This window comes from Rhinoraja longicauda, chromosome 23 (assembly GCF_053455715.1).
Source record: "Rhinoraja longicauda isolate Sanriku21f chromosome 23, sRhiLon1.1, whole genome shotgun sequence".
In the NCBI taxonomy this organism is placed as follows: Eukaryota; Metazoa; Chordata; class Chondrichthyes; order Rajiformes; family Arhynchobatidae; genus Rhinoraja; species Rhinoraja longicauda.
Genome location: NC_135975.1, coordinates 35,520,030 through 35,547,819, shown reverse-complemented (window position 1 = coordinate 35,547,819; position 27,790 = coordinate 35,520,030). Strand labels below are relative to the sequence as shown.

Here is a 27,790-nt window from a genome sequence, read left to right as displayed (position 1 = left end):
AGATAATTCTTCCTCATCTGATGACAAATATTTTAGGGTTTTAAAGAGGTATCTACAAAAGATCATGGATACCTTGGTTATAACCCATAATCGGATGGAATGATTGGAGTCTGTTGTTTAATATGAATAATGATGGGATAGATTCTTGGAATTGTAGGTTAATCAGGGAATTTGTGGATCAGGAAGATCGTGGAATTGCTGTAGGTCTTGATGAATGGCGGGGCTAATTTTAGGTGTTTTATTATTATGTGGGCTGGTCCTATTTCCTTTCTAATCTCCTGAACTTGATTGCCTTAAAATGAACCGAGTTCTATTTGGTATTGACTTCCATAAACTTCTAATCTTACAGAGGCCAGCAGGCTGTGGTGGAGGTTTCATATGAGACATCACCGGAAGCTTCAGCTTTGCAGTGGCTTACTGCTGAGCAAACTGCTGGGAAGGAGCATCCATACTTGTTCAGCCAATGTCAGGTATGACCAATATAGAGCACCCTTTTACTAACTAATATCGGGTCTGTTTGTTCTCTGCATTTGATTAGGCATGACATTTCATTAGTTTGACCATGTTTTAATCACAATTAGAACACAATTGATCATCTTACTTGGATCGATAACTAATGTGGAAAATGAATAATGCATCTGGGTGTTTGTTTGCTCCTGAGGTTTGATTGATATTTGTTAATGCAAACAATGGAAAGCATAAATCAAGGCGCTGAGTTTCTCGAGCGTTTCAGTTATGTATTAAGGCAAAAAAAACCAATTAGTTTTACGTTTAGAGTCACACAGTGTGGAAACAGGCTCTTCGGCCCAACTTGCCCACACCAACCAACATGTATACACTAGTCCCACTTGCCTGTGTTTGACTCGTATCCCCCTAAACCTGTGCTATCCATGTACCTGTCTTAATGTTTCTTAAACATTGCGATAGTAACTGCCTCAACTAGCTGCTCCAGCAGCTCGTTCCATACCCCACCACCCTTTGTGTGAAAAAATTACCCCTCATGTTCCTATTGAATCTTGCCCCTATCACCTTAAACCTATGTCCTTTAGTTCTTGATTCCCCCACTCTGGGCAAGAGACTCTGCATCTATTCCCCTCATCATTTTGTACACCTCTATAAGATCACCCCTCATCCTCCTGAGCTCCAAAGAGTTCAACTTCTCTCGATAACTCAGACCCTTGAGTCCTACCCTGCTGAACATCGTCCTGTAGCTCAGGCCTTCGAGCCCTATCAACATCCTTGTAAATCATCTCTGCACCCTTTCCAGCTTGACAACATCTCTTCTATAACATGGTGCCCAGAACTGAACACTACCCTAAACGCATCCTCACCAACACCTTGTATAACTGCAACATGTCCTCCCAACTTCCATACTCTAGGCAGGTTTTCTAGTGCTACATGCGTGGGTTTAAACTAAGTAGTGGGGGGGGAGGGGTTGACATATTGGGAATATGAAGATGTAGTTAAAGGGGAAGCGAATACAGGAGAAATTGCAAAGGACTCTCGAATAAATGGGAAGGAAAGTTCTAGATGGGATAAGAGAGTAAGATCAGGGCCAATGGTGACCGGTGTGAGAGGGGAGGTGAATACCGAAGTTAAAGTGTTGTATTTAAATGCGTGAAGTATAAAAAATAAAGTGGAAATAAAGGCTCAGTTAGACATTGGCAAGTATGATGTTGTGGGAATTACAGAGACATGGCTGCAAGAGGACCAGGGCTGGGAACTGAATATTCACGGGTACACAACATATAGAAAAGACAGACAGGTGGGCAGAGAAGGTGGGGTCGCTCTGTTGGTAAGGAATGATATTCACTCCCTTGCAAGGGGTGACAGAATCAGGAGATGTAGAATCAGTATGGATAGAAATTAGGAATTGTAAGGGTAAAAAGACCCTGATGGGAGTTATCTACAGGCCCCCAAACAGTAGCCTCGACATAGGGTGCAAGTTGAATCAAGTACTAAAATTGGCATGTCGCAAATGTAATGCTACGGTGGTTATGGGAGATTTCAACATGCAGTAGATTGGGAAAATCAGGTTGGTACTGGACCCCAGGAAAGGGAGTTTGTGGAGTGCCTCCGAGATGGATTCTTAGAACAGCTTGTACTGGAGCCTACCAGGGAGAAGGCAATTCTGGATTTAGTGTTGTGTAATGAACCTGATCTGATAAGGGAACTCAAGGTAAAAGAGCCATTAGGAGGCAGTGATCATAATATGATGTTTTACTCTACAAATTGAGAGGGAGAAGGGAAAATCGGAAGTGTCAGTATTACAGTTAGCAAAGGGAATTACAGAGGCGTGTGACAGGAGCTGGCCAGATTTGACTGGAAGGAGGCCCTAGCAGGGAAGGCGGTGGAACAGCAATGGCAGGTATTCCTGGGAATAATGCAGAAGTTGCAGGATCAATTTATCCCAAAGAGGAGGAACGATTCTAAGGGGAGTAAGAGGCACCCGTGGCTGACAAGGGAAGTCAAGGACAGCATAAAAATAAAAGAGAAGTATAACATAGCAAAGAAGAGTGAAAAGCCAGAGGATTGGGACTCTTTTAAAGAGCAACAGAAGATAACTAAAAAGGCAATATGGGGAGAAAAGATGAGGTACGAGGGTAAGCTAGCCAATAATATAAAGGAGGATAGTAAAAGCTTTTTTAGGTATGTGAAGAGGAAAAAAATCGTCAAGGCAAATGTGGGTCCCTTGAAGACAGAAGCAGGGGAATTTATTATGGGGAACAAGGAAATGGCAGACAAGTTGAACCGGTACTTTGGATCTGTCTTCACTAAGGAAGATACAAACAATCTCCCAGATGTTCTAGTGGCCAGAGATCCTAGGGTGACGGAGGAACTGAAGGAAATTCACATTAGGCAGGATATGGTGTTGGGTAGACTGATGGGACTGTAGGCTGATAAATCCCCAGGGCCTGATGGTCTGCATCCCAGGATACTTAAGGAGGTGGCTCTAGAAATCGTGGACGCATTGGTGCTCATTTTCCAATGTTCTATGGATTCAGGATCAGTTCCTGTGGATTGGAGGGTAGCTAATGTTATCCCACCTTTTAAGAAAGGAGGGAGAGAGAAAACGGGAAATTATAGACCAGTTAGTCTAACATCAGTGGTGGGGAAGATGCTGGAGTCAATTATAAAAGACGAAATTGCGGAGCATTTGGATAGCAGTAACAACAGGATCGTTCCGAGTCAGCATGGGTTTACGAAGGGGAAATTATGCTTGACTAATCTTCTGGAATTTTTTGTGGATGTAACTAGGTACATTGACAGGGGAGAGCCGATGGATGTAGTGTACCTTGACGTTCAGAAAGCCTCCGACAAGGTCCCACATAGGAGATTAGTGGGCAATATTAGAGCTCATGGTATTGGGGGTAGAGTACTGATATGGATAGAAAATTGGTTGGCAGACAGAAAGCAAAGAGTGGGAATAAATGGGTCCCTTTCAAAATGGCAGGCAGTGACTAGTGGGATACTACAAGGCTCGGTGCTGGGACCGCAGCTGTTTACAATATACATTAATGACTTGGATGAAGGGATTAAAAGTACCAGTAGCAAATTTGCCGATGATACAAAGCTGGGTGGCAGTGTGAACTGAGGAAGATGCTATGAGGTTGCAGGGTGACTTGGACAGGTTGTGTGAGTGGGCGTATGCATGGCAGATGCAGTTTAATGTGAATAAGTGTGAGATTATTCACTTTGGTGGTAAGAATAGGAAGGCAGATTATTATCTGAATGGTGTCAAGTTAGGAAAAGGAGATGTACAACAAGATCTGTGTGTCCTAGTGCATCAGTCACTGAAAGGAAGCATGCAGGTACAGCAGGCAGTGAAGAAAGCCAATGGAATGTTGGGCTTCATAACAAGAGGAGTTGAGTATAGGAGCAAAGAGGTCCTTCTGCGGCCCTAATGAGACCGCACCTGGAGTACTGTGTGCAGTTTTGGTCTCCAAATTTGTGGAAAGATATTCTTGCTATTGAGGGCATGCAGCGTAGGTTTACTAGGTTAATTCCCGGAATGGCGGGACTGTCATATGTTGAAAGACTGGAGTGACTAGGCTTGTATACACTGGAATTTAGAAGGATGAGAGGGGATCTTATCGAAACGTATAAGATTATTAAGGGGTTGGACACGTTAGAGGCAGGAAACATGTTCCCAATGTTGGGGGAGTCCAGAACAAGGGGCCACAGTTTAAGAATAAGGGGTAGGCCATTTAGAACGGAGATGAGGAAAAACTTTTTCAGTCAGAGAGTTGTAAATCTGTGGAATTCTCTGCCTCAGAAGGCAGTGGAGACCAATTCTCTGAATGCATTCAAGAGAGAGCTAGCGGAGTCAGGGGGTATGGGGAGAAGGCAGGAACGGGGTACTGATTGAGAATGATCAGCCATGATCACATTGAATGGTTGTGCTGGCTCGAAGGGCCGAATGGCCTACTCCTGCACCTATTGTCTATTGTCTATTCTCTAACTGATGAAGACCAATGTGCCAAAAGCCCTTCTGACTACCCCATCTTCCTGTGCTGCCATTTTCCTACCATTTACTGTGTAGGATCTTGTCCATGTTAGACGTCCTAAAAGGCAACACCTTACATTTCTCTGTATTAAATTCCATTAACCATTCTTTAGCCCACCTGCCCAACTGATCAAGATCCTGCTGCAATTTTTAACAACCATCTTCACTAGCTTACCACCCACATTTGTGTCATCTACTAATCATGGCATGTTCTCATCCAATTCATTGATATAGATGACAAACACGCACCAATCCCTGAGGCACATCACTTGTCATAGGCCTCCCGTCTGAAAAGCAATCTTCCACCATCACCCTCTGCTCATCCCATGAAGCCAATTTTCTATTCATTCAGCTTTTGTCCTTGGACCCCATGCGATCCAACCTTCGAGAGCAGCCTACCATGCGGAGCCTTGCTTAAGATTAAACCTTTCAAATGTAAGCACTTTAACTGGGAAATAAACTTGTGGAAGAGTCTTTCAGAGAGGTTATCCAAGTGAAGTGGATGATTTGAGCATGTGCTTTCTTCAATTAAGATATAGGATGATCTATTTTGTCTTAAGTTTTATATGGAAACCAGTACTGTATTAGTACAGGTGGAGAGCAGTTTTGTACAAAGGTTCCACAAATAACAAGTAAATGAATGACAAGAACTGGCAATGCTGTTTGGATGGACAGTGTTGGCCAAAACTGAAAATGCTTTAATGAAAACAGAAAATGCTTGAGAAACTCAGCAGGTCAGGCTGAGTCAGGTCAACAAGCCACATTTGTGGTGAGAGAAACAGTTAATGTTTGGTTTGAAGATCTGTCATCGGAAGGAGAGAAAATAAGTTTATTAACCTGCAAGGAGGGTGTAGGAGGAAGATTTCCCTGATAGGATAAAATCGGGGTGGCTATGGAGTTATGCTGTCAGCAATGTTATCTGATCAATGGGTAAAATCAAGCAATTATGTTGGACCATAGACAAAAGAATATGGGAGTTGCAAAACCCAGAGCACGGAGACATGCCTGGACATAGCCACACCTGGACATAGCCACACCTGGACACAGCCACACCTGGACACAGCCACACCTGGACACAGCCACACCTGGACACAGCCACACCTGGACACAGCCACACCTGGACATTCTTTGCACTTCATATCTTTCCATAGAATATTTTATTATCACTTAAAATGTGGCACTGCCAACATTGATGTACTCCTTCAATAGGAGATTGAAACATTGGCTTAGTTTGTGCTCCGAAGCTGTGCTTATAAATATTAGTGTGTCTTTGGGTGAGGCAGTGTGGCTATTCATGAATGTTTGCTGTGTGCAAGTGAAGAGCCCAAGATAGTAACGTATTTGTAATATTCAGCAGGCTTGCTGCAGAGTATGAGCTAACCGTAAAGAGATGTGTTGGCTTTGGAAAGAGTAGGTTTGCAGAGAAGATTTACGACAATGATCCCAGGAATGATTGGGTTAAGATATGATGAGCGTTTGACGGTACAGGGCATGTACTTGCTGGAGTTTAGAAGGGTGAAGGGGGATTTCATTGAAACTTACCAAATAGTAAAAGGCCTTGATAGAGTGAATGAGGAGAGGATGTTTCTACTAGTGTGAGAGTCTAGGACCAGAGGCCACAGCCTCAGAATAAAAGGACGTACCATTAGAAAGGAGATGAGGAGGAATTTCTTTAGTCAAGCGGCTCTAAGAATCCAGAGGGACTCTACAAATTCCCTTTCTTGGGGTCCAGTACCAACCTGTTTTTCCCAGTCTACCTGCATATTGAAATCTCCCAGGACCACCGTAGCATTACCTTTCTTACATGCCAATTGTGTCTCCTGATGTAACTTGTATCCTATATGCTGGCTACTGTTTAGGGGCCTGTAAATAACTACCATTAGGGGCTTTTCCCCATACAATTTCTCAGCTATCCACAATGACACTAAGTCTTCTGATCCTATGTCATCTCTCACTAAGGACTGAATTTCATTCCTTACCAACAGAGCTACCTCACCCCCTCTGCCCACCTATCTGTCTTTCAGATAGGACGTATAATCTTGAAGATTCATTTCCCAGCTCCGATCCTCTTGCAGCCACGTCTCACGAGCTCATCCACTTTGTTTCTTGTACTGCGCGCATTCAAATATGACACCTTTAATTTGGTATTCTCCTCTCATACCGGTCCCAATTTTACCTGACCTTACTCTCTTATCCCTTATTAAATTTTCCGTCCCACTAATTCTGGAGACTTATGTAACTTTTCCTGCACTCTCTTTCTTTAACTCTGCCTTTACACTTGCACTTTGTTCACTCTACACCCCTACCCCACTATTTAGTTTAAAGCTGTATCTACGGCCCTGGTTATACAGTTTGCCAGGAGTCTGGTCCCAGTCGGGCTCAAGTGGAGTTTGTCCTGTCAGAACAGTTCGATCCTTCCCCAATACTGGTGCCATTGTCCCACAAATTCAAACCCACTTCATCCACACCAGTCTTTTAGCCACGCGTTCAACTCTTTAATCTTCTCAACCCAACGCCAATTTGCACTTGGCTCCAGTAGCAATCCAGAGATTATTACCTTCTTGGTTTGCTTTTCAATTTGGTGCCTAACTGTTCAAATTCCTTTAGCAAAACCTCTTTCCTTGTTCTACCTACATTATTGGTACCCACATGGACCACGACGACTGGATCTTTCCCCTCCCAAGTTCCTCTACAAGTCATGAGATGTCCTGAACCCGGGCAACAAGCAGGCAACACAGCCTTCGGGACTCTCGATCCTTGGGACAGAGAGCCCTGTCAATGCCTCTAACTATACTATCCCCAATAACAAAACGTTTTCCTTCCCTGTTCCCTCTCGAGTGTCCTCCTGAACCACGGTGCCCTGGTAAGGTTACTCATTCTTACTACAGTCCTCTAACTCAGTCCTCTAACTCAGTCCTCTAACTCAGTCCTCTAACTCAGTCCTCTAACTCAGTCCTCTAACTCAGTCCTCTAACTCAGTCCTCTAGGTATTATTTTCCCCTGCCTGCCTCACTGGCAGTCACACTACATCACCACCGACCATGTTGGAACCAGTTACTCTAGCAAGTGGAACTGTCACCAGAAACACAGCATCAAGGTAATTCTCCCCGTCTCTGATGTGCTTCAGTGTTTGAAGCTCGGACTCCAGGTCGTGCACTGAATCTGTGGAATTCAATGCCACAGAAAGCTGTGGAGGCCAAGTCAATGGATATTTTTAGGGGGGAGATTGACAGATTCTTGATTAGCAAGGGTGTCAGGTTATGGGGTGGAGGCAGGAGAATTGGCTTGAGAGGGAAAGATAGATCAGCCGTGATAGTTGGCGGAGTAGACTTGATGACCGAGTAACCTAAATTTATGGGAAAATATTGATTTTATTTGCCCCCGGTATCCTGTTTATTGGATTATTTGGAGGGAGGTTGTTGTGAAGTGTGTACTATATCTAAGTGGGAAGATATAACTTTCTGATCATTTGATTCATTGTTGATATTGCAAAGTGGACACAACTAAAACTGAAAAAGCTAATGTGCTTGAACATGGCTTCCAATTGAACCTGCTGCATGTGTATTTTGTGATAAGTCTATTTGAATGATTTTCCTATTGTGAGACCTGTTAATCTTGTGGGAGCCGCCCTTCAGCATGTCACTGTTTGGGACTGTATATTCAATTGAAAATATTTAATCCAAGAAATTGGAATTATATCTTGTTTTGTGTAAATAATCCAACACCTGGTCACTTGGATCTGTTAAATCTCTCTTTTTTAATAGGCAATACATTGCAGAAGTATGATTCCTTGCCAGGACACGCCATCTGTGAAAAGCACCTACACTGCACGGGTATGTAAATAAAATAGAGATATATTGGCCAATATTTTTAAATTTTAATTTGGCTCAAGAATATAAGAGTATGGGAACATGGCTAGCCTTGATCAATTCTTAGTTGAAGTGGTGTCCAATTCTGAGCCACATGAAAGATAACAGCCATGGAAGAGAGTGTATAAGAAATTTGCCAGAATTATACAGAGATACCGATTTTCATTTTTTGTCTTGAGAGACCACAAAAGACAAATATACGGAAAAAGTAACGAATTGCTCAAAAAGTAAATGGTGGCAAAATGTTCATCTTCAATGGATGTAGAAGAACCAGAAAGTTTTAGAAACATGATTTGGAATATGGCTCAGAAAAATTGTGCTCTGTAAGTAAGTGTTATAGCAGCTTAGTGAGAGAAAAAAATTACACGTCTGTAGAATATGTTTTAATTTTGTTGCATTTGAAGCTACTGATGCAAGTGGGCAATTACTTTACCAATTAGGTATCTGTTCCAAAAGAGCTAGTTGCTCTTATGAGTGCTAATCGAGATGGAGAAGTGCCTGATGACCTCGATGAGAGCAGGAAGATTTATTGTTTTCGGCAAACAGTAAGTATACTAAATTTAATATTTCACTGCAAGCTCATTGACATAAGAAGGGTTAAAATGGCCTATCTGCGTGATCTCTTGCATTTAGACTTTTGAAATCCAGAACATCACTGTGGTACTTAAAACCTTCACCATAAAGGAGAAACTCATCCCTGTGCGTGGTTGTTGAAGTAATAACATTTGAAGGCAACTTAACGGATAAGAGAGGCTAAATAAAACTAGTATGTGGAAGCCAGGAGGTTTGTCTAGATGAATTCTGTCATTGGGATAGGTCTGCTAGTAGTCTTGATGGTGTATTTGAGCACCAACGAGGTTCTGCAAGATTTGAAAAAGACAAACCATATATATCAATTCTGACAGGATTACGTTTGGTTTACAGCCAAATCCAGCCAGTCAATGCTGGTGTTTATACTTCACTTAAGCTCTTGCATTCTTTCCTTGTCAGCAATCTGACAGTGGAGCCCTCAGTTTCCTTCTCCCTCATTTTCTTGTTCAGTATTCTCTTTAATGTATCTATATTATTTATTTGAACCACATGTAATTTTACATTCTCAAGCAATGTTTTCTCAATTGCTTATTGGATTGCTTAGACCATTTCTTAAGGGTGGTCCCTAGTTATGATCTTCCTCGGTGGAACTATTCACTGTTTGAAATATTCCCGTCAAAAAACTTCCAGAATTTTAAATGCACCTAAGCAAACCCCTCAGGAACTTTTACTTGAGAGATTCGGTCTCCTTTTTTTTTTCTAGAAGTAATATGCTTAGCATATTTTTGGAACATTCATTTATTTTGACTACATGCTCTCTGATGCCTTCACAATGAGGCAATCAAGCACTTGTCGAAGTTCAATACAATCTAATCCAGGCTTCAATACAGCTTTAGCATAACTTTTTATTTCAGTCGCCCAAGATTTAAATCATAGTGCTGATTACCTCTTGTGGCCTTTGCTAACCTGTCATTCTTATTTTACAGTTAAACACCAATGCACTGTACTTTGTTTCTCTGTCCATTTAGCCGTGCAAATAAGAAGTAACCTCCCTCCTTGACTCCTAAACTCTAAACTCCTTGAATATAATCATTACATTAGCTAGCAATCTGTCACCTGACACTACAGCCTTTGAACAAATTATTGTAGATGCATTGTTGTGCTTGCTGCCTTGGTGCTAAAATGCAAAAGATCATCTACACCTGCCTGATGTAATATAAACTAAAGATAAATTAGATTTATTGAATAGTTTCATGAAATTATTGAGACTTTGCAAATTATATTTAAAATAAGTTCCTTCAAACCTTGTTCTCTGGGCAAAATGGTGATTCATTCAAAAATTAATGTTGCTAGGGATAAAAATAAGGTCAATGGAGAACTAAAAGTTTTTATAAAGATTTACGAAATGCCAATTAGGTCATGGAGGAGAATATTGAGCTGATGATATCAGTAAGACACAAACAAGAGTATTTATTTGAGTGTATGCATGAGCTGAATATCGATCCAGGATAGATTTTAGTCTCAGACGCAGTTATAGAAACTTAACAGCTCAGCACCAGGATCTCTACTCTTGTGGCCTTTCTTTAATTGGGCCTTTTAAGTAAAATGTTTATTTCATCTCACTACCTTTATCTGAATTTAAACGTTGAGATGGCACTTGAAACACACTCAAACACAATCCAACAGATTGTCAGATTATAGAGTCTCAGTCATGCAGCATAGAAACAGGTCCTTGGGCCCTTCTTGTCCATGCTGACCAAGATGTCTACCTGAGCTTGTTCCATTTGGCAGTTTGGTCCATATCCTGCTAATTCTTTTCTAGTTATGTACCTCTCCAACTGGTCTTAAACATTGTAATTGCATCTGTCTCTACAGTTTCCTCTGGCAGCTTGTTCCCTATATTCACCACCCTTGGGTCCCTTTTAAATCTTTCCCCTCTCACCTTAAATTTAAGCCCTCTAGTTTTAAATTCCCTTCCCCTGGGAAGAAGTGTGACCATCCACCTTATCTATGCCCTTCATGATTTTGAATGCCTCTATATGGTCACCCTACACTCCAGGGAAAAGAAGTCCCAGCCTATCCAGCATCTCCTGATGCTCTCCGTTCATGATAACATCTTTATGAATCTCTTCTGCATCCCTTCCAGTGTAATGACATCCTTCCTACAGCTGGGTGACCAGAATTGCACGCAATATTCCAAGTGTGGTCTCATCAACATTTTATACAGTTGAAATATGATGACCCAACTCCTGTACTCGATGCCCTTGACCAATGAAGGAAAATGTGCCAAAAGCCGCCTTCACCGCCCTGTCTTCCTGTGTCGCCTCCTTTAGAGAATTATGTACTGATAATTCCCTTGATCTCTCAGTGCTACAACCTTCCAGGGCCTTGCCACTTACAGTGTAAGTCCTGCCCTAGTTTAACTTACCAAAATGCAACACCTTGCACTTGTCAGAGTTTAATTCCATCTGTCATCTCTGGGCCCATTTCTCTCGTTCTAGATCCTACTGTCATCTTAGGTAACCACTTTCACTGTCCACTGCACCACCAGGTTTAATGCCACCTTCAAACTTACAAAACATGTTATCAACATTGTCATCTAAATCATTAATGCAGATGACAAACAACAGTGGATCTAGCACCAATCCAGTGGCACACCTTTGTAAGGTGAAGTTTGTTTGGATTTTGTGATCATAATGACATTGCTTGTTCTAAGTAACACATTGCCAATTTGTGAAACTAGTACCATAAATATAATCGCTAATAAAATTGCATTTCTCTACAGGTTCCAATACCAAGCTACTTGATTGCACTGGTGGTTGGATGTTTGGAATGCAGGTAATTTCTTAAATTAATCACTGTTCTCAAAGGGGAAGATCTTAAATAGCATATGCAGTGAACATTTTATTAAATATTTTCTCATTCTGCACATCACTGGCACGACCATCCCTAAACTATTCTTAAGAACATGATGGTGAGCTGCCATCTTGAACCACTGCGCTCCTCCTTGTGAAGCTGCTTCTGGGCAGGGAGTACCCGATCAGTGACATATTTCCAAGAAAAGAATTCTGTGCATCTGGGAGGAGAACCAGCAGATGCTGGTGTTTTCATGCAGCTCTTCTCCTTGTCCTTGGTTGTGTTGGTCATGAATTTGGAAGGTGCTCTCTGAGTACCCTGCGTAAGTAATGAATGTTGTTAATGGTATGCACTGCAACCAATGTGTTCTGTTGATGAGGGAATGCAATTTTAGGGGGGTTGCAAATGGAATTGAAAATTATGCAATCATTAGAGAACATCCCCATTTCTGACCTTGTGCTGGAATTGATAAAACAGCTGAAGATGATTGAGACCAGCATGAGAAATTCCTGTGGTTGGATGTTTAACCCTCAACAGCTATCATTCTTTGTGTGACATTATGACTCCGGATGTGCAGTGTTTTGCCCTTCATCCCTTTCGACTTCTGTTTTACCAGGAAAACTTCATTCAGCGCTTGGCAAATTTAGCTTTTATGAGAAATTACCTATCCAACTATCCTATTTTAGATGTGATCAATCATTGGCAGTGTACAAATATTCAACTTCATGTTCTTCAAATCTCTTATCTCCCAATATCATATCTAAAGACGCAGGTTGGGAAGTATTTGTTTGGTCTTTAGTTTGTTTACGCTGGAATTCTTGATAATTTTATGTATCTGTTTTCTATGGAGGTTTGATTTGGCATCCTTATGTCACTGCAGAATTATTCTTCAGGAAGTGTTTTTGGTATTCTGCTGTAATTTCAAGAAGGAAAAAAACCGGGCATTTCTGTACATGAACATATACATTCTACATTTACGTTTACATATCGTATACATTTCTATACTTATGACATATTTGCAAAATACAATAAAGAGATAATTGAATCTTTTAAGATTGTATTGTACATAAATATAAAACGTTGAAGCAAATGGCACCTGTTGCATTATATGAAAATCACTCCATGATGGCCACTTTTATTATAAAGTAGCCAGTGTTCATTCCAAGTTCATTCATCTGTCTAGAAAACCCCTCAAGCTGCTCCATCTAATTAGCTCTTCTGCTATTTTATGGGTTTAGTTTTGTGCTGATACATGGATTTCTACTAAATGTAAATTGCTGATCACGCAGTGTGACTGGGATTGGAAAAGCTTGTCAGATGACCCTTTTCTGAGCTACATATGCCTAATAACTATGTACAAATTCCCTGTACATTTTTTTTCTCATGTGCGGAGATGGGAAGTAGAAAACACGACTCCGTGTGGTATTGATGGATACACAATATTTTCTTGACAAACCAACAATCCTAATGGGAGCAGTAGTGAAGTTGCTACTTTTACTGGACATTGCCACATGAGAAAGGATCGATTACTTGATTGGCTTTAATGTCACAAAACATCTCAAGTACTTCACAAACATAATTAAAACATGACACCAAATATTGAAGAAAATATTAAAATAGATGGCTAAGACTTGGTCAAACAGTAGTTAACAATTTTCTTTTTCTACAACAAGGAGACAGTGGTACATGGATTTAGGGAGGAAGTTATAGCACTTGGGCCTGAGGAATGAGAAAGCATGAATACTTTCATGCTTGGAGGGACTGCATATGTGCAAGAATCTCAAAGGTTTGTAGACTAGAGCAGGAAAGGGCGAAACTATGGAATAATTTTAAAACAGGATGTAAAATATAAAAATAAAAGCCTGTTGATCCGATACCTATATCACGGAGTTGTTTGGATTCTAACGGTTAGGGAAGGATTTTGTATTACTTTTAAATGTAGTCATTTGTCTATCATTTCTGGTCACATGTCTTGAAGATTAATAAAAGTGTTAAATTCTGTAAACACATGCTTGTCTCCCTTGTTAATTATTTACATAACAGTGAATTTACTTTGCAGAGTGATTGGTCCAAGGTCTCGGGTCTGGTCAGAGAAAGAGATGGTGGATGATGCTGCATGTGAATTTGAAGAGGTTTGTTTCTTGTGCTGTTGGATATGCACCTGGAATGTAATTATAGTGCTGCTCTGTGTTTTTTTAACAAACTTTGATAAGTGGATGCATTATTCGGTTGGATTCATCTCCAGTTGGTTACACTTTCTACTATTAAGTCATATCCTGAGTATTTCGTTAACCTTTACCTCTGGTGTGTGTGATTTCCTTGCCCCTGTCTCAACCAGATGTGCTGATGGTCCCTTGGTAACATCCAAAGACATGGAGCCAGTTTCCATGTGTATTCCAATCATCCCCAATTCTACCTATATCAACTCTTTCAGGTCTACTTTAATGAATTGCTTAAGCCTTCAGTTCCAACCATGTGCAATTTATTCTCTAAATATTGTATTTGGAGAACTGCTTCCTTCAAGGTCCTGTTTTTGACTGTCTTCCTCTCTGGGGTGGATCAGTTCCTTTCCAATCAGCCCCTCCAGGTCAATTTTTTTCCCGTGTAAAAAAGCAAGGAAAATTGAAGGGAGAGTTGTTGAACCGGAGCTCCTAGCATTGAGCATAAGCCATGCATATTGAATGGGAGGACAAGATGAACAGGCTTTGATTTTCTGCTGTCTCTTGAGTAGCTTTGGAGCAGGGCCTGGATCTGGGCCAACAGCTATTGGAACATGGTGGGGAGAACTGGGAGATTGTCACCAATTTAAAATGGTATGCTGCCTCCTCTTCGAGTTGCAGGGATACATTTGTACTAAAAGATGGAGTTATTGAAGAGAAGCTCCCAGTATATATAACTGACGACGCAGCCTACCTTCCTGCGACTTTATGTATCCTAAATACATTTTATTTTGTGACAGACGGAAACCATGCTAAAAACTGCTGAAAGCCTCGTAGGAGCCTATGTGTGGGGACAGTATGATCTCCTCGTGCTTCCTCCCTCATTTCCATATGGTGGAATGGAGAACCCATGCCTCACCTTTGTTACACCAACTCTGCTGGTAAGATATAGAAAGATACATTCTTGGCACGTTTCTGTGTTTTCCTCTCAAAATGCTTGTGTTTCTGTGAATGGAACTGAATCTTGGGGTTGATAACTTTTTGGTATGAAAGAATTTAGGGTAGCAGCACAGTGCCAATATGATTTTTAATTTCCAGTTTTTCTGGCTGAAGTTTACAGAATGTATAATATGTTTTTGTCTTCTCCTAGGCTGGTGATAAAAGTCTTTCGAATGTAAGTACACATTTACTGGTCTTCTCGATGTTCTGTGGTTATTTTCAAATTAAATTGACTGAGAGATCTTTGTTGGTACCGTTGTTGGCCTATGTCATGACTTCAATAAAAATATCAATGTAAGGATCTCTTGCAGCCTGAGAAAAATTAACATTTACTTCTGACGCTTCTGATGAACTTTAGAACTGTCACTGAGCTACTCATGAGAGGATTGACACAAAATGCTGGAGTAACTCAGTGGGTCAGGCAGCATCTCGGGAGAGAAGGAATGGGTTGGAACCCTTTCAGTCTGAAGATGGGTCTCGACCCGAAACGTCACCCATTCCTTCTCTCCCAAGATGCTGCCTGACCCGCTGAGTTACTCCAGCATTTTGTGTCTACCTTCGATTTAAATTAGCATCTACAGTTTTTTTCCTACTCATGAGAGGATGTAATATTGAATTTTTAAAAGATTGATACAGGTTGAACACCAATTTTTCTGGCACCTTCGGTTTAGGAGCTCTTCTGGCTTACCATTTTTCTGGATTAACGGCAGTCATGTGATAATAAAATGACAATACACCGCTTGCTCGCTATTGACACCCCTCCCTGGTCTCTAAAGCACCATGGAGTGCCAGAAACTTAAATAAAAAATATATAAAATGTGAACTGTAAATAGAATGACCATCTGACCAATCTCTGGCTCATAACGTCTCCACAGCCGTTTAAAAGCCCGGCTTCCGACGCTACTCCCAGCTCGCAAAGTGCACCAGCGAGCCCTTTACTCACTGAAAGGATGATGTCTAAATGAAATGAAGATAGCCACTGATTATAGGCTAATTGTGGGGAACAAAATACCTCTTCAGCTCAGCTAAGGGCAGCTGCTTTCATTCACTGCACAAATGTTAAATGTTGAATGTCAAAGTATTAATTGAATAAACAAAACTTTTATTCATAGGTAATTGCACATGAAATCTCCCACAGCTGGACAGGAAATCTGGTCACAAACAAAACCTGGGAGCATTTTTGGTAAGTATGTATGTGAATCGTGTCTGGAATCTGACTTCATCTTGAATGGTTGCTAATCATGAAGAGTCATAGCTTCATAAAAGAGGCCCTGCGGCTCAACTTGTCCACACAAACCAAAGTTTTTTAATACCTATATTAAACACAAGAGGGTAGCCAGGGATAAGGTAGTGTAGGAAAAAACTGCAGATGCTGGTTTAAATCGAAGGTAGACACAAAATGCTGGAGTAACTCAGCAGGTCAAGCAGCATCTCGGGAGAGAAGGAATGGGCAACGTTTCGGTTCAAGACCCTTCTTCAGATTGATGGAAAGACTGGAGGAAAGACTAGGTGCTGAAAGCTCTCTTATACCTGCATTAAGGAGGCAATTAAACACACCTGAGCAATTACAAATGCCGTGAAGCCATATGTCCCAAACATTATGGTGCCCTGAAATGGGGGGACTATGTATTAACACTGCTGGAATTTCTACATGGTGAAACCAAAATGTATAAAAATGGCTTTTATTAAAATCTGACAATGTGCACTTTAACCACATGTGTTTTTTGTCTATAACAAATCTCAAATTGTGGAGTAAAGAGGCAAATAAATAAATGATGGGTCTTTGTCCCAAATATTATGGAGGGCACTGTATCTTTATAAAATTACCCTTCAGTCTCGTGCTCCAAGGAATAATTACCTAGTCTGCCAACCTCCCCCTGTAAATGTAACATAACATCCCAACTTCTATGCTCAATTCCCTATCTGATGAAGGCTAACATATCGAAAGCCGCCTTCGATATCCATCTACCTGTGACACCACTTTCAGGGAACCATGTACTTGAACTCCTAGATCCTTCTGTTCTACCATTCACAGTGAAGGTCTTGCTGTGGTTCGACGTGCCAAAATTAAACACATTACACTTATCTGAATTTTCTACCCTATTTTCCATTCCTTGGCCCCCTTGCCAAATTGATCAAGATTCTGCTGTAATTTTGATAGCCCAAATTCACTATCTACGATAACACCAACTTTAGTGTCATCTAAAAACTAAAGATGACGAGCGTTTTCTAAATGAAAATTAGATAAATTAGACATTGTACATTCTCATCCAGATTGTTAATGTAAACCACAAACAGCAAAGGGCATACCACTAATTATGGGCCTCCAGTCCAAAAAACACCCTTCCATATCACCCTCTACTTCCCACCCTGAAGCCAATTTTACATCCATTTAGCTAGTTCCCTCTAGTTCCCTCTAGATCTAATCTTCCAGTGTAGGGGAGAGATATTTATAGAGAATCTTGACCACCTCCTGTGGCTCTATGCATAGATTACCTTTTTTTGTTTCAGGGGGCCCTATTCTCTCTTCAATTATTCTTTTTCTCTCATAAAATATCTTTAGATTTTTCTTGATCTTATCTGCCAGAGCTGGCTCATGCCTCCTTTTTTCCCTTCTGATTTCCTATTTAAATATGCTCCTCAACCCCCTATACTCCTACAGTGATATGTTTAATCCCAGCTGCCTATACCCCTAATCCATGCCTCCTTGCTCTTCATTCTAACAGGAAGATGCATACCTTAAACTTTCACTATGACTCTTTTAAAAGCATCCCATTTTCCCGACATCCCCTTGCCCACAATCAGACTATTCCAATCAACTTGCAAGTTTCTGTCCAAGAGCATCAATGTTGGCCTTGCCCTAATTTCTAACTTTAACTTCAGGACCAAGCCTGTCCTTATCCATTACTATTTTAAAGATAATAGAACTGTAGTTGCTGGCCTAAAAAAAACCTCACCCACTGACGTTTGCACTTGCTCTGCCCAATTCCCTGTGAATACGTCAAGCTTTCTTGTTGGGCCTGAGAAAACTTTCCTAAGCACACTTGACAAATTCCACCCCATCTAAGCCTTTGGCACTATAGCTGCTCCAGACTTTGCTGAGAAAGTTAAAATCCCCTTAAAAGCAGATATCCCTGCATAACCTTTCAAGTTAAATATCTTTGCACTCTACCTTTTAAGCAAAGGTGTTATATTTAACAATCCTCTATGTCCATCTAGAGTGGATTGGGGGATCATAGCAAGTCCGTGTGCAGCCTCCAATCCCAACCACCTCAGCAACCCATGAGATATCCCTTCACACCAGGTGGCTCATTTGAGCATGGTCAGCAATTTTAGTGTTAACCCCTCAATTTTCACCCCATTTTATTTATTTATTACTTGCCTTCAGGAAAGATTTTGGTTGTGGTAAAGACTAATACAAAATCTTCTTAGTATTCCTGCCATCCCTTCTGCCCTCAAGCAGTTAAATCATTGATCTAGCAAACAACTAGGTACAGTTTCTCCGGTTGAGTACTCTTTTTATTTCCACCCTGAATTCTTGATGATTTTGGTTTACATGGTGACCTTTTTTATGTTGAGCTTTATAATTCTCGGAAAAATCACAGAGTAGGCTCTCCTTTGGGCCATTTACTGTCGCTTTTTCAATGTAATCAGCAGAATTTATCAGGTGCAAATGTTCCATTCTGGTACAGCATTCAATACTGTTAAATGGATTCTTGTATTTAAGGCTCAAATTATCTTCTGATTCCATTTGTTCCCTGTGGAAAAGATGCAACATTGTTGGGTCTCTGCCTGTTTGGCATTCCTTTTTCAAGCAGAGTTGGTTTTTAGCCAAACTATTATCTCTCCATGTTCTAGTCACTTCTCATTAGTTGTCAATGCCTCCCAAATTGGAATCGTTTAAGGAAAACAAAAAAATTATACTGCATTACAGATAACTGGTGTCCTGAAAGGAAGACCTTAAAGCGGAATAATTTTCTTCATTTGTCATTAAATTGTGTTGGATATTTCAAAGATGCAGTTAATGTTGTTATGTCACAGCAGCAGATTTATGCACGTGTAGCATATCTGTTTCTGTATTCACATTAACAGTGACTGTATTTGCTTGTTTTCAAGAGCTGACTTGGCTGTGTCTGTTATGTTGGTAGTTTCCATAAAGACAGGCCATGTGGAAAATGTTACTTAGATTTAGTTCAGAGATTTACCTTATTCTGTGTTCTAAGGTGTACCAATTTCATTGTAACCAGCAATTTAAAGTCAAGTTCATAGTTATACTTCAATTTTTATATTATATTACCACAGAGTATACCTGCATGATCTAATACGATTGCCACAGAAACATTGCTGCACCTATTAGATGTGTGTTGTTTCTAAATTATGCTCCATGTGCTGGTATTGGCTACCCTTCCTGTCCAACCATTCATGTGGAATATCAGAAAGTATTCCAATATATTGGTCTGCAACTTTCAATAAATATAGTGAGTTCTAGGGTCACATTTGATGGAATAAATCATTGTGTTTCCACTGACATTAGGTTAAATGAAGGCCATACAGTGTACCTGGAACGCATGATATGTCGGTGCATGTTTGATGAGCAATGCAGGCAGTTTGTAGCGATTGGAGGTTGGAAGGATCTACTGGAGGCAGTGAGTACATTATTTGTTATAGTAATCCTAGTAGATGCACAATGTTGTACACCGTATCAACTTATATTCCTTCGCTATAGTGTGTTTTGTATCGTTTAGATGTCGGAGCAAAATAAACACCATGAGCCTGCTCCGTCACTCAGTGAGTTCAAAGCTGATCCAACCTTGGCCTCAACCGTGCTTTCTTTCCTGCTTCACACATCTGTTGGTCGAAACTGGATCTGGATGACGTTCATTGGGAATTCCAGAGATTTGTGATCTTGCCAATATCTTATACATTATATCAGAACTTCTATTTACGCTTTGATGCTTCATTCCCTTTCATTTGCCTTCTAATTACTTGCTATGCCTGTTGCTAGCTTTGTTTTTTGTACATTGATAAATAATTCATTCTCAACCGCAGCATTCTGTAGTTTCTTTATGTTTAAATTATATCCTATCTTTGTTTTCCCTGTTGGTGTTAAAAACATCACATCATACTACCAAGCTTTATCACACTCACTTGATATCCCTTTGCAGACTCTTTGTATTCTACTCACAGCTTGCTTTCCCGTCTATCTTTGCCTCATGAACAAATTTGACTAGTTTACTCACAGTTTCCTTAAATCCTCAAACAAATGATAAATATTTGAGACCCAACATTAAGCACATTAAACATTAAGCCGGTGATCGAGCTCCCACATCGGGTCGGTCGAACTCCTGCGGCGTGGAGTTCCCGAAGTCAGTCGCTAACCAGGGACCGTGAGCTCCGTGATGTTAAAGTCGGCAGCTCCCGCAGATTGGAGCACCAAAGGTCGACCCCTGACAAAGGGATCGCCCGCTCCGAGTTGTTAAAGTCTGCAGGCTCCACGGTTCGAGCTCTAGAAGTCCCAGCAAGAGGCCGCCAACTCCATCGAATGTCTTTTCAGAATCCAGATGCACTCATTGACTGGTTTGCTTTTTATCTGTTGCTTGTTACTTCTTCAAAACTCACTTATAAATTTGTCAAGCATTATTTCCTTTCTTTCTTGAATACATTTATTACAATTGGAGCTATATATTCACTGAGGACCTTAATTCTTCTCCCCTCCCCGGGTCAAGTGCTATCGTTTAGAGTGCTGCTTTACACCTGTAAGTGTTTTTGTTCCCACACACTTAATGCAGGGTGAAACTAGCTTAGGATAGACAGACAAAGCAAGAAGTTGCTCTGTCGGTAGCACCAGCTGATTGGGGTAGTATCAGACATTCCTGATGAGATGGCAGTGGTAAAATCAACAACTGACAACAACAACAAAATCTTTGAAGCACTTCCCTGCGGACTGTCAAAGCAGCCACAGCCAGACATAAAAACAGCTTTCTTCCACGACAATAGACAATAGACAATAGGTGCAGGAGTAGGCCATTCAGCCCTTCGAGCCAGCACCGCCATTCAATGCGATCATGGCTGATCACTCTCAATCAGTACCCCGTTCCTGCCTTCTCCCCATACCCCCTCACTCCGCTATCCTTAAGAGCTCTATCCAGCTCTCTCTTGAAAGCATCCAACGAACTGGCCTCCACTGCCTTCTGAGGCAGAGAATTCCACACCTTCACCACCCTCTGACTGAAAAAGTTCTTCCTCATCTCCGTTCTAAATGGCCTACCCCTTATTCTCAAACTGTGGCCCCTTGTTCTGGACTCCCCCAACATTGGGAACATGTTATCTGCCTCTAATGTGTCCAATCCCCTAATTATCTTATATGTTTCAATAAGATCCCCCCTCATCCTTCTAAATTCCAGTGTATACAAGCCCAATCGCTCCAGCCTTTCAACATACGACAGTCCCGCCATTCCGGGAATTAACCTAGTGAACCTACGCTGCACGCCCTCCATAGCAAGAACATCCTTCCTCAAATTTGGAGACCAAAACTGCACACAGTACTCCAGGTGCGGTCTCACCAGGGCCCGGTACAACTGTAGAAGGACCTCTTTGCTCCTATACTCAACTCCTCTTGTTACGAAGGCCAACATTCCATTGGCTTTCTTCACTGCCTGCTGAACCTGCATGCTTCCTTTCATTGACTGATGCACTAGGACACCCAGATCTCGTTGAACTCCCCCTCCTCCTAACTTGACACCATTCAGATAATAATCTGCCTTTCTATTCTTACTTCCAAAGTGAATAACCTCACACTTATCTACATTAAACTGCATCTGCCATGTATCCGCCCACTCACACAACCTGTCCAAGTCACCCTGCAGCCTTATTGCATCTTCCTCACAATTCACACTACCCCCCAACTTAGTATCATCTGCAAATTTGCTAATGGTACTTTTAATCCCTTCGTCTAAGTCATTAATGTATATCGTAAATAGCTGGGGTCCCAGCACCGAACCTTGCGGTACCCCACTGGTCACTGCCTGCCATTCCGAAAGGGACCCATTTATCCCCACTCTTTGCTTTCTGTCTGTCAACCAATTTTCTATCCATGTCAGTACCCTACCCCCAATACCATGTGCCCTAATTTTGCCCACTAATCTCCTATGTGGGACCTTGTCGAAGGCTTTCTGAAAGTCGAGGTACACCACATCCACTGACTCTCCCTTGTCAATTTTCCTAGTTACATCCTCAAAAAATTCCAGTAGATTTGTCAAGCATGATTTCCCCTTCGTAAATCCATGCTGACTCGGAATGATCCCGTTACTGCTATCCAAATGCTCAGCAATTTCGTCTTTTATAATTGACTCCAGCATCTTCCCCACCACTGATGTCAGACTAACTGGTCTATAATTACCCGTTTTCTCTCTCCCTCCTTTCTTAAAAAGTGGGATAACATTTGCTATCCTCCAATCCACAGGAACTGATCCTGAATCTATAGAACATTGAAAAATGATCTCCAATGCTTCCACTATTTCTAGAGCCACCTCCTTAAGTACTCTGGGATGCAGACCATCAGGCCCTGGGGATTTATCAGCCTTCAGTCCCATCAGTCTACCCAAAACCATTTCCTGCCTAATGTGGATTTCCTTCAGTTCCTCCATCACCCTAGGTTCTCCGGCCCCTAGAACATTTGGGAGATTGTGTGTATCTTCCTCAGTGAAGACAGATCCAAAGTAACGGTTTAACTCGTCTGCCATTTCTTTGTTCCCCATAATAAATTCCCCTGCTTCTGTCTTCAAGGGACCCACATTTGCCTTGACTATTTTTTTCCTCTTCACGTACCTTCATTCACGAGTAGTAGTTCTACTCAACAACCGAAGTCTGTAGTCTCTTTTTTGCTCTGGTTTATTTTCACCCACGTGTTTAGACCGTAATGTTGTACCCTTATTGTTTTGATGTGTTTATGCTTTATTCTTAATTGTTAACTATATGTTTGTGTTGTCATTTGTGAGCGGAACACAATAGACAATAGGTGTAGGGGGAGGCAGTTCGGCCCTTCGAGCCAGCACCGCCATTCAATGTGATCATGGCTGATCATTCTCAATCAGTTCGTTCCTGCCTTCTCCCCATACCCCCTGACTCCGCTATCCTTAAGAGCTCTATCCAGCTCTCTCTTGAAGCGCCAAGGCACATTCCTTGTATATGCACATACTTGGCCAATAAACTCATTCATTCATTCATTCATTCATTCATTCAACTGAAATTTATGCAGCACTTGCATGCAGTGCAGGCTCTGTATTTTATCCCCATTGTGATCCAACAACGGATGCCTGGCGAATCTTATAGAATTTTTCGAGGATGTAACTAGTAGAGTGGATAAGGGAGAACCAATCGATGTGTTATATCTGGACTTTCAGAAGGCCTTCGACAAGGTCCCACATAGGAGATTGGGGTACAAACTTAAAGCACACGGTATTGGGGGTTCAGTGTTGAGGTGGATAGAGAATTGGTTGGTGGACAGGAAGCAAAGAGTAGGAATAAACGGGTCCTTTTCTGAAAGGCAGGCAGTGACTAGTGGGGTACCGCAAGGCTCAGTGCTGGGACCCCAGTTATTTACAATATATATTAATGATTTGGACGAGGGAATTGAATGCAATATCTCTAAGTTTGCGGATGACACGAAGCTGGGTGGCAGTGTTAGCTGCGAGGAGGATGCTAGGAGGCTGCAGAGTGACTTGGATAGATTAGGAGAGTGGGCAAATGCATGGCAGATGCAATATAATGTGGATAAATGTGAGGTTATCCACTTTGGCGGCAAGAACAGGAAAGCCGAGTATTACCTGAATGGTGGCCAATTAGGAAAAGGGGAGATGCAACATGACCTGGGTGTCATGGTGCACCAGTCATTGAAAGCAAGCGTGCAGGTGCAGCAGGCAGTGAAGAAAGCGAATGGTATGTTGGCATTCATAGCAAGAGGATTTGAGTTTAGGAGCAGGGAGGTTCTGCTGCAGTTGTACAGGGCCTTGGTGAGACCGCACATGGAGTATTGTGTACAGTTTTGGTCTCCTAATCTGAGGAAAGACATTCTAGCCTTAGAGGGAGTACAGAGAAGGTTCACCAGATTTTCTACCTTCTGTGGCAGGACTTTCATATGAAGAAAGACTGGATAGACTCGGCTTATACTCGCTGGAATTTAGAAGACTGAGGGTGGATCTTATTGAAACATACAAAATTCTTAAGGGGTTTGGAGAGGCTAGATGCGGGAAGATTGTTCCCGATGTTGGGGAAGTCCAGAACCAGGGGTCACAGCTTAAGGATAAGGGGGAAGTCTTTTAGGACCGAGATGAGAAAACATTTCTTCACACAAAGAGTGGTGAGTCTGTGGAATTCTCTGCCACAGAAGGTAGTTGAGGCCAGTTCATTGGCTATATTTAAGAGGGAGTTAGATGTGGCCCTTGTGGCTAAAGGGATCAGGGGGTATGGAGAGAAGGCAGGTACAGGTTACTGAGCTGGATGATCAGCCATGATCATATTGAATGGCGGTGCAGGCTCGAAGGGTCGAATGGCCTACTCCTGCACCTATTTTCTATGTTTCTATGTAACAACATTTTGCAGTTGAAGAGCACTAGGCCAGGAAGTGTTTCATGGGGGTATTATTGGAGAGAATGACAAAGGGGTTTAGAGAATTCTAGATGTTGGCTCTCAGATATTTGAAGATAAAATTAAAAAAGTAAACGAGTCAAAAACGAATTATTAGATGGTCCAAAAAAGAGCCCTCAAAGCAGTTTAGCAAGGTCTTTAAGGGTATGTGATAACTTTGTAAAGACATATCACTAGTTCTCACAAGTAGCATTTTTCGGACAGTGGAGGGCGCCATTGTCTTCTTTAAGTTAGATATGTACTTTATTGCAACCTTTGAGGGGTTTTCTCCAAACTCCTTTTGAAACAAAGGTGAGTCTTTAATTCCCTCTTCCCGAGAGTACAAGATTACTTATAAATTTCAACTTAAAATCTGTATGTTTGTAATTATATGAACAAAAATGAACTGAACAAATCTAGTGGATAGAACTATGGCTGCATGCTTTTGTCAGCAGGACATTCATCATATGTTTGTGGCTTAAGTTATCCAGTTATTCTTATTACTCATTAAAGAAATGTCACCTTTTCTTAACTGTTTTTAAATCTTTCAATATCCAAATGCATGTATTTTAGAATTGGAAATACAGCATTGAAACAGGCCCTTCAGCCCACAAGGTCCACTCCGACCATCAACCACTCATTTACACTAATCCTACATTAAATCCTGATTAATGTTTTTATGTTTCCCACTGCCACCAAATCCCCCAGGTACTACCATTCTCCAGCACACTAGGGGCAATTTACAGTGGTCAGTTAACCTACCACCTGAATATCTTTGGGATATGTAAGAAAAACAGAGCACCCCGAGGAAACCTATGTAGTCACAGGGAGAACCGGCAAATAGCATACCTACAGCGTCCAAGGACAAGGTTTGAACCTAGGTCTCTGGCGCTGTGTTGCAGCAATGCCACTAGCTGCTCCCATGCCTCCCTGGTGATGAATGTTCAATGTGAATTACTTTTATAGAAAATATGCTGGAATTTAAAAAACAAAACAAGCACATTACAGGCAGCGCATTAATGCTGCAGGGATGAACGGTGTCATGATGGGAGAAGGAAATGATAGTGCTCAGCGGGGGATTTGTGGGATAGAGGGATAGAATAATGGTATTTGGAGGGACCTTGACAGACTGACGAAGAACAGTATCTGCTGGAGCACTTTATTTTTGCAAAGAAAGCTACGAGCAGGGCTTGTACTCTTGCTGAAGCATACTCTAAAGATTAACACTGGATAAATAGTCTATGAATGTGCAGTCAATGAGTTACTCTACTTCAGGATTTGCCAGCAATGCAGGTTTCCCCTGTGCCAGCACTGCCTACCCCTGTCGATGGAAGGAAAGTAGACAAAATTATCTATTCTTGATTGCAAACCTTAGTTGACTGTTCTAATGGAGTAGTGGGGTCTTTCCTGAGACTAGGAAGCTGTGAGTAGCCATGACTGTTAACTCCACATGCAACACAGTCCACAAATATGTTGCCCTGTTTTTGAGCTTGCAGAATATTTTAGATCTCAGTGAGAAAGAAATACGGCAAAAGTGAACTACTGGAAGAACACAGCAGGTCAGATGCCATCTGTGGAGAGAAATGAGCAGTTATTATTTAAGGTTGAGACCCCTCATCTGGAAAGAGAATGGAGGGGAGATAGCCAGCATAAGGAGGTGTGGGGCAGGGATAGGGGGAGAGCTGGCAAGTGATCTATGGATCCAAGGAAGGACAGTGGCCCGAGTAGCATGTGGGTGATGGTAGATGGACTAGGTGTGGATGATGGATACGAGGAAGGAGAAAGAACCTGGGTGATAGGGTCCTGGGTGGTTGTGTGCGAATGCATCAGGCAGATCAGAAGGAGAGAGAAAGGAACAGAGGGGATCAGGCTACTTGAAATTGGAGAATTAAATGTTCATACCATTGAGTTGTAGGCTATCCAGTTGGAATACAAGGTTTAAAAAAAATACATTGCTTGAGTAACTCAGTGGGCCAGGCAGCATCTCAAGGGAACATGGTTAGGTGATGTTTTGGTCCTTCAAACTGATCATGGGCGTTAAGGTGCAGTGGGGAGGAAGCTGGAAGAGAGATGGGGATGGGACAAAGTCTGGCGAGTGATGGGTCAATGCAGATGAGGGAGGTTTTTCATTTGCAGATGGTTATACAAAGGCCAGAGCTGAAAAGACAAGGTGTGAGATAAGGATATATACTGTAAGGATGGAAGAGGTATGAAGTGTGAAGTCAGAGGAGGGAATATAGGTGGAAGGAGGCAGGGGACTGGAAAGGGCAAAATGGGTACACATCCAGGTGGGGCAGGGAAGATGGGAGAAAAAGGGGAGTGGGTTGTTTGGAGGTTAGTTAACTAAAATTGGAGAATTCAATGTTCATTCCATTGGGTTGAAAGCTACACAAGCAGTCTATGAGGTACTGATCCTGCAGTTTACATGCGGCCTCACTCTGGAATGGATGAGGGCCAGGACAGAAAGGTGAATATGGGAGTGGGAGTTAAAACAGCTTTCAACTGGGTGATCTAGCCTTGACAAACTGAGCACATGTTCGGCAAAATGGTCACCTAATCTATGCTTGGCGACATCACTGATGCATTGAGAAATATATATTTTTTTTAAATTTTCTGGGTAAAGAATGAATAAGGTCTGTTTTGTTTCATTACATAGTAAATATCAACTTCAGAAATGTAATTAAAATCTATGCTTTCTACTAGATTGAGACTTTTGGTCCAACTAATCCTTTGACCAGTCTAGTTCCTGAACTCCGTGACGTTGACCCTGATGATGCATTTTCATCAGTACCTTATGAAAAGGGATTTGCTTTACTTTATCATTTGGAGGAGCTACTTGGAGGGCCAGGTAAATACTCCATGTTAAAAACTATTCAGCTGCTCACATGGGTATTTTAAGTTAAGTTGCAAATAATTTGTTCAACATATTTATATTTCTAGAAGTCTTCATGGGGTTCCTCAAGTACTACATTCAGACCTTCGCCTACCGAAGCATAACCACGGAAGACTGGAAGAATTGCCTGTGTTCATATTTTTGTAAAAAGGTGAATGCCTTTAGAATGGTTTGTGATCATTTTTATTTTCACATTTTATCAACGTGATAAAATCCATTATCCCACATTTTATCCCTTAAAATAGAAATCTGAAAGTTAGCTGCTTACTGATGCATGAGTTTTTTGTTTTTTTTCCATTCCTCCATAGCATTTTTACAATGAAGGAGCATTTGGAATCTCGCAGCACCTCTC

General features: G+C 41.5%; 1 protein-coding gene across 1 annotated transcript in view; it reads left to right on the top strand.

The window, feature by feature from the left end:
• Window positions 1–27,790, top strand: part of lta4h (leukotriene A4 hydrolase) — a 55,404-nt gene that overhangs the window by 14,442 nt on the left and 13,172 nt on the right. The window contains exons 3-13 of the mRNA XM_078420215.1: window positions 350–470; window positions 8,272–8,340; window positions 8,817–8,921; window positions 11,693–11,745; window positions 13,823–13,895; window positions 14,723–14,863; window positions 15,073–15,096; window positions 16,034–16,104; window positions 19,456–19,567; window positions 27,249–27,393; window positions 27,486–27,589. Of these exons, the coding sequence (XP_078276341.1) occupies window positions 350–470; window positions 8,272–8,340; window positions 8,817–8,921; window positions 11,693–11,745; window positions 13,823–13,895; window positions 14,723–14,863; window positions 15,073–15,096; window positions 16,034–16,104; window positions 19,456–19,567; window positions 27,249–27,393; window positions 27,486–27,589 (1,018 nt within the window). The remainder of the gene's footprint in view (window positions 1–349; window positions 471–8,271; window positions 8,341–8,816; window positions 8,922–11,692; window positions 11,746–13,822; window positions 13,896–14,722; window positions 14,864–15,072; window positions 15,097–16,033; window positions 16,105–19,455; window positions 19,568–27,248; window positions 27,394–27,485; window positions 27,590–27,790) is intronic.